General features: G+C 32.2%; 1 protein-coding gene across 1 annotated transcript; it reads left to right on the top strand.

The window, feature by feature from the left end:
• The first annotated feature begins 436 nt into the window (after positions 1-436).
• CIPK20 (CBL-interacting protein kinase 20) lies at positions 437-2,546 on the top strand. The gene is made up of 2 exons (XM_039037688.2): positions 437-1,142; positions 1,548-2,546. Exons 1-2 carry the CDS (start codon positions 584-586, stop codon positions 2,390-2,392), a joined length of 1,404 nt encoding a protein of 467 aa, XP_038893616.2. The 5' UTR covers positions 437-583; the 3' UTR covers positions 2,393-2,546.
• Positions 2,547-5,278: the final 2,732 nt, after the last annotated feature.

The raw sequence follows: 5,278 nt of genomic DNA, 5'->3' as shown, positions 1-5,278 counted from the left end.
CCAAATGTTGAAAGCTGAACCCATCAATCAACCTTCTAAGCTACATCCTAGATGGGCCACAGAAATGGTTTTATGATCTTAACCAACTTATAAACTATCTCACAACCACTTGATTTGTGGATGCCAATACGTCCATTCATAAGTCCCTTGGCTCCTCCCTCCACAACCCCCCAATATGCCTTTGCCACTTGTCACCATTCCTTTCTCCAATTTGGCCCTCCAATGAAAGCATTTTAATCTCAAAAACATTAGATTTCATACCCATCATTTCAATTTTCAATTCAATAGCATCTCTAAATCATATCCATAATATTATTGCATTAACCCAACTTTGAAATCCCACTTTTAGGCAAATCCTAAATTTACTAAGTCATCTTCCGGTATTTCTGTTCCCCCTCCCAATTCTCAGCCACAAGAATAACTCCAAATCGCTCTCTTTCTCACACCAAATTCTTCTCCTAAAATTCTTCCCTTTTTCTCACTTTCTCCCCCCATACAACTCCTCAACCCTGCCTCTTCAGGCACGGTTGAGTTTTCTCTGTTTCTCTCTGTTTTTCCCCTGTTTCTCTTTTTCTCCTTAACAATGGAGAAAAAGGGTACTATTTTAATGCAAAGGTACGAACTTGGGAGAATGCTTGGACAAGGCACTTTTGCAAAAGTCTACCATGCTCGTAATCTCAGGTCTGGCCAGAGCGTGGCCATTAAAATCATTGACAAAGAGAAAGTTCTACGTGTTGGGTTGATCGACCAAATCAAAAGGGAAATCTCTGTCATGCGCCTTGTTCGCCATCCCAATGTGGTGCAGCTTTATGAGGTTATGGCTAGTAAGACCAAGATCTATTTTGCTATGGAGTATGTCAAAGGTGGGGAGCTTTTCAATAAAGTGGTTAAAGGAAAGCTTAAAGAAGATGCTGCTCGTAAGTACTTTCAACAGCTTATTGGTGCTGTTGATTATTGTCATAGCCGTGGTGTGTATCATAGAGATATCAAGCCTGAAAATCTCCTTCTTGATGAGTTTGGGAATCTCAAGATTTCGGATTTTGGGTTGAGTGCTTTGGCTGAATCTAGGAGACAAGATGGCCTTCTTCATACAACTTGTGGTACTCCCGCTTATGTTGCCCCTGAAGTCATCAACAAGAAAGGTTTGATTGCTTTTTGTTCTTTGTTGATTGAGTTAAGCCATGTTTACTTTTTTCTGAAAACGTAACCAATGAAATGTGGGCCTACAGTTAAATCTACAAACAACAAATGCAATTTGATTGTGGAGTTGAAGATAATCAATCTACTTGCGTTTGAAAACTACATGGATTTATTAGCCTCAATCATAATTAAATTACGTTTGCAAAATGTCAAAACACTCCAATTACATTTACGATTGAGTATTACTATTCATTCATCAGTGGAAACCATTAAGATTTCATCCCTTTTATTAAAGATTAGTAAATATGACCTTAATTCATTAAATTGCATATGCTATGTTTTTCAAAGTTGAAGAGATGTTAGAATAGGAACTGATGAATTTCCATTGGCAACTACTTGTTAAAAAGGTTATGATGGTGCTAAAGCTGATATTTGGTCATCTGGGGTTGTCCTGTTTGTTCTTCTTGCTGGTTATCTCCCTTTCCACGATCCAAATCTAATGGAATTGTACAGAAAAATCTCAAGAGGAGAATTCAAATGCCCTCAATGGTTTCCCCCAGAAGTTCGGAAACTGCTATCAAGAATCCTGGATCCAAGTCCTCACACCAGAATAAACATGGCCAAACTCATGGAAAATTCCTGGTTCAAGAAGGGTTTCAAAGCAAATGTAACAACTCCAAAACAACTTCAAATAAACCAAGACGTGTCGTCTATGAGCGAAATTCATTCTGCTTTCGACGACGTTAGTTCAGAAGAAGGAAGCTCTATTAGTAACACAGATGAGAGTGGAAAGCCACCAACACCAGCTAGAACCCCAATGAGACATAATTCCTTCAATGCATTTGACATCATATCTCTCTCACCAGGTTTTGATCTCTCAGGTTTGTTTGAGAGTGACGTGAATGAGAGGCCGCAAACACGTTTCACCACAACGAAACCGGCTTCGGCGATCGTGTCGAAGTTCGAAGAAATAGCCGAAATGGAAAGGTTCAAGGTGATGAAGAAAGATGGGATTGTGAAACTACAAGGGAGTAAACAGGGGAGGAAAGGACAATTGACTATTGATGCTGAGATATTTGAAGTAACACCTTCTTTTTTTGTGGTGGAAGTGAAGAAAACTGCTGGAGACACATTGGAATATAGGCAATTTTACAACAAAGACATGAGACCTTGCCTCAAGGATATTGTATGGACTTGGGAAGGAAATGAGCAGCAGCAGCAGCAACAACAACCACAATCACAAACTGTTTAGTTCTTTATTTTAGAAATTAATATTAGAAAGAAGAAGCTGTTGTTCTTCTTAATCTTTATCTTTGTCACCTTTTTTTCTTTTGTTTCTCTACTCCCTATATTGATTGAATGTGTAATCATTCTGAGTTCATTAAGCTCTTCCTTTTATTGTTCAACTTCATCATACGCTTTGGAATGTAAATCCAACGATGGAGGTTTTGATTGTTTTTAAAGCAAAGAAACCAAAAAAAAAAAAAAAAAGTTTTAAAGTTGTTTGTTTGTTTTGTTCTTGAGATTTCATGTCCATGTGTGGAACAGGGAAAGATGATTACTTTTTAGTTGGTTTGTAATTAATGGGTGTGATTACAGATAACCCATGTCTTAGAATATCTCGAATTATTGTCATAATTGGTATCATTTTGAGTGAATCAAATATGAAACCATGTTTGTTAAGATGCTTAATCATTCAATTATTTGTTAGTGTAGTGAAAGCTAAGGTTAGAAGAGAGAAGCATGTAGGATATTGGCATGCGGTAGTACAAATATCAGCCAACCAACCACACAGGTCCCCAGCATTTCAACTTAGCAATTTGGATTTTTTTATCATTGAGGCCACATTCACTAATCATATCGTTTTTTTAAAAAAAAGAAATTAAGTTCATTTCCTCTCATTTTTTTATGATGATTTATCATGGTTATATTCGTAACTAAATTCCAATGACAAATTTTTAAATTAAAAAAAAAACTATTTTTTTTATTTTCAAAATTTGACTTTAATTTTTAAAACAAAAAACCAAAAAATTAAATAAGACCTGAAATTACTAGTTTCTTCCTATTAATTACCTTGTTTGATTGTCATAGATTTTTTTATTTTCTTTTTAATTTAATGGAAAGTAGGACGGAGTCGATCCAACTCACCGAATTTAATTGATTTAAATAGCTCAATTGTACGTTCTGTTCAAATTTTTAAAAATAAAAGTTTTAAGTACTAGTTTTTAAAAATTATGCTCAAAATTTATTTTGATGTTTTTTTTTTAATTTACATTTCTCGAATTTATCTGACTTCTTACCTAAAATAAAAACTATTTAAAAGATAAAAATAAATAAAGCTTAAGTTTTCAACATAATTTTAAATAGTAAAAGGCAAAACTGATAGGCATATATGTAGAGTAGTATTTATAAGTATGGTATTAAACTTTTATTGACATGTTGATATTTCCATCATTTTTATCGATTTACCGTTGACATAAGAAATGAATTGACATTTTCATTTTGTTGTAAAAGAATTCAAAAATACAAAAGAAAAATGTCATTAATATGAATATAATATAAATAATAAACATTTTCATGGAATTTTTTTTTTTTTTTTGAGTTTCTTTGTTTTTATAATTTTCTTAAAAAAGATATTTATTGATATTAAGAATTTAGTGATGTTTTCATCGACATTTTTATAAAATTAAGACTTTGACATTGACATTTTAAATCTTGTTTGTAAGCTTAATCTTAAAAGTATTCATCAAACAATCAAATGGTTATAAGAAAAGACGTTAATAATCATGAAAAAATTTGAACCCAAAATTCATATATTAAAAATTAGCGATTTAACATTTTATTATAAATATGTTAATGTAGATGCTTATTATTAGTGTTCATTGGTCACGTGTCATTTATCCATCATCCCATGTGTTGTTCATGTGTCTCAAGATTACACACATCAATGTGCATGTAATCTACCTCTTATTTGTCAAATTGCTAGTGGAATTTAATGGGTTTTGAAAGACAAACACATTTGGCAAAGTCCATGAAAATCGAAGAAAATGGAGAATTTAGAGAATTTTTTTATTTTATATTTTGCTAATTTATTTTATTTTATTTATTTATATATTATGTTTTAATTTATTTTAATATTTATTTATTTTATTATTATATTATATTTATTCTAATATTATATTTTATTGGTATTTGTGTTTCCCTTATGCTTCTCATGTTCTCAACACATTATTAGCACGAGCTTCTATTATTTGTCCCACTAAAGGTTGGTCCTAAAGGTACAGGTTTTTTCCTCTTCGTTATAGTTAATAAATTTAACATTATTTTGCATATTTAATATCTATTAAATTTCTAATATAAATAAAATATTTTATGATAGTGCTGCCATGAAAATTCTTACAAAATTAGAATTTGTCGTCTTTAATATTAACGGCAATAATTATTTGTATTGGGTACTTGATGTCGAAATCCACCTGGATACTATGAATCTTGGAGAGACTATTAAAGAAGAGGTATGATCATCAAAAAACAATTATTCTTCCTAAAGCTCGTTATGAGTAGATGCACTTGAGGCTACAAGATTTCAAATCAATAAGTTATTACAACTCTGTATTATTTAAAATTAGTTCGAACTTATTGTTATGCGGAGAAAAAATTATTGGTGCTGACATGTTAGAGAAGATATTTTCTATATTTCATGTCTCAAATATGCTCATGCAGCAGCAATATCAAGAGAAATGTTTCAAACAACATTCTAAACTAATTTCATGTCTTCTCGTGGCCAAACAAAATAACGAGTTATTAATGAAAAATCATGAATCCCGATCAACCGGGACGACACCATTCCCTAAAGTGAATGCTGTGATTTTTAATAATAATCTTGGTCGAGGTCATGACCATGGCAAAGGAAGAAATAATTATTATTTTCGTACTGGTCGTTCTAATTATTCAAATTTCCAAAGAACTACACAAAATGATGATCACAAAGGAAAAGCTCTACAAGATAAGAGTTCAAAAAGTGTTGAAAATAAATGCTTCTGATGCAAAATGACTAGAATTGGTCACGTACTTGTCATACGTCAAAGCACTTAGTTGATCTCTATCAAGCATAAGGAAAAAGAGAAAAATGTAGAAACAA

Source organism: Benincasa hispida, chromosome 8 (assembly GCF_027475165.1).
Source record: "Benincasa hispida cultivar pf3 chromosome 8, pf3_genome.v1.1, whole genome shotgun sequence".
NCBI classification, from domain to species: Eukaryota; Viridiplantae; Streptophyta; class Magnoliopsida; order Cucurbitales; family Cucurbitaceae; genus Benincasa; species Benincasa hispida.
The sequence above is the reverse complement of the archived record's forward strand: the minus strand, read 5'-3'. Positions and strand labels throughout refer to the sequence as shown.

Excerpts from the sequence above, each read along its gene's own strand:
- CIPK20 (XM_039037688.2), top strand. The coding sequence starts at position 584 with ATGGAGAAAAAGGGTACTATTTTAATGCAAAGGTACGAACTTGGGAGA. Across the intron at positions 1,143-1,547 it reads TGAAGTCATCAACAAGAAAG|GTTATGATGGTGCTAAAGCT; the intron begins GTTTGATTGCTT and ends CTTGTTAAAAAG.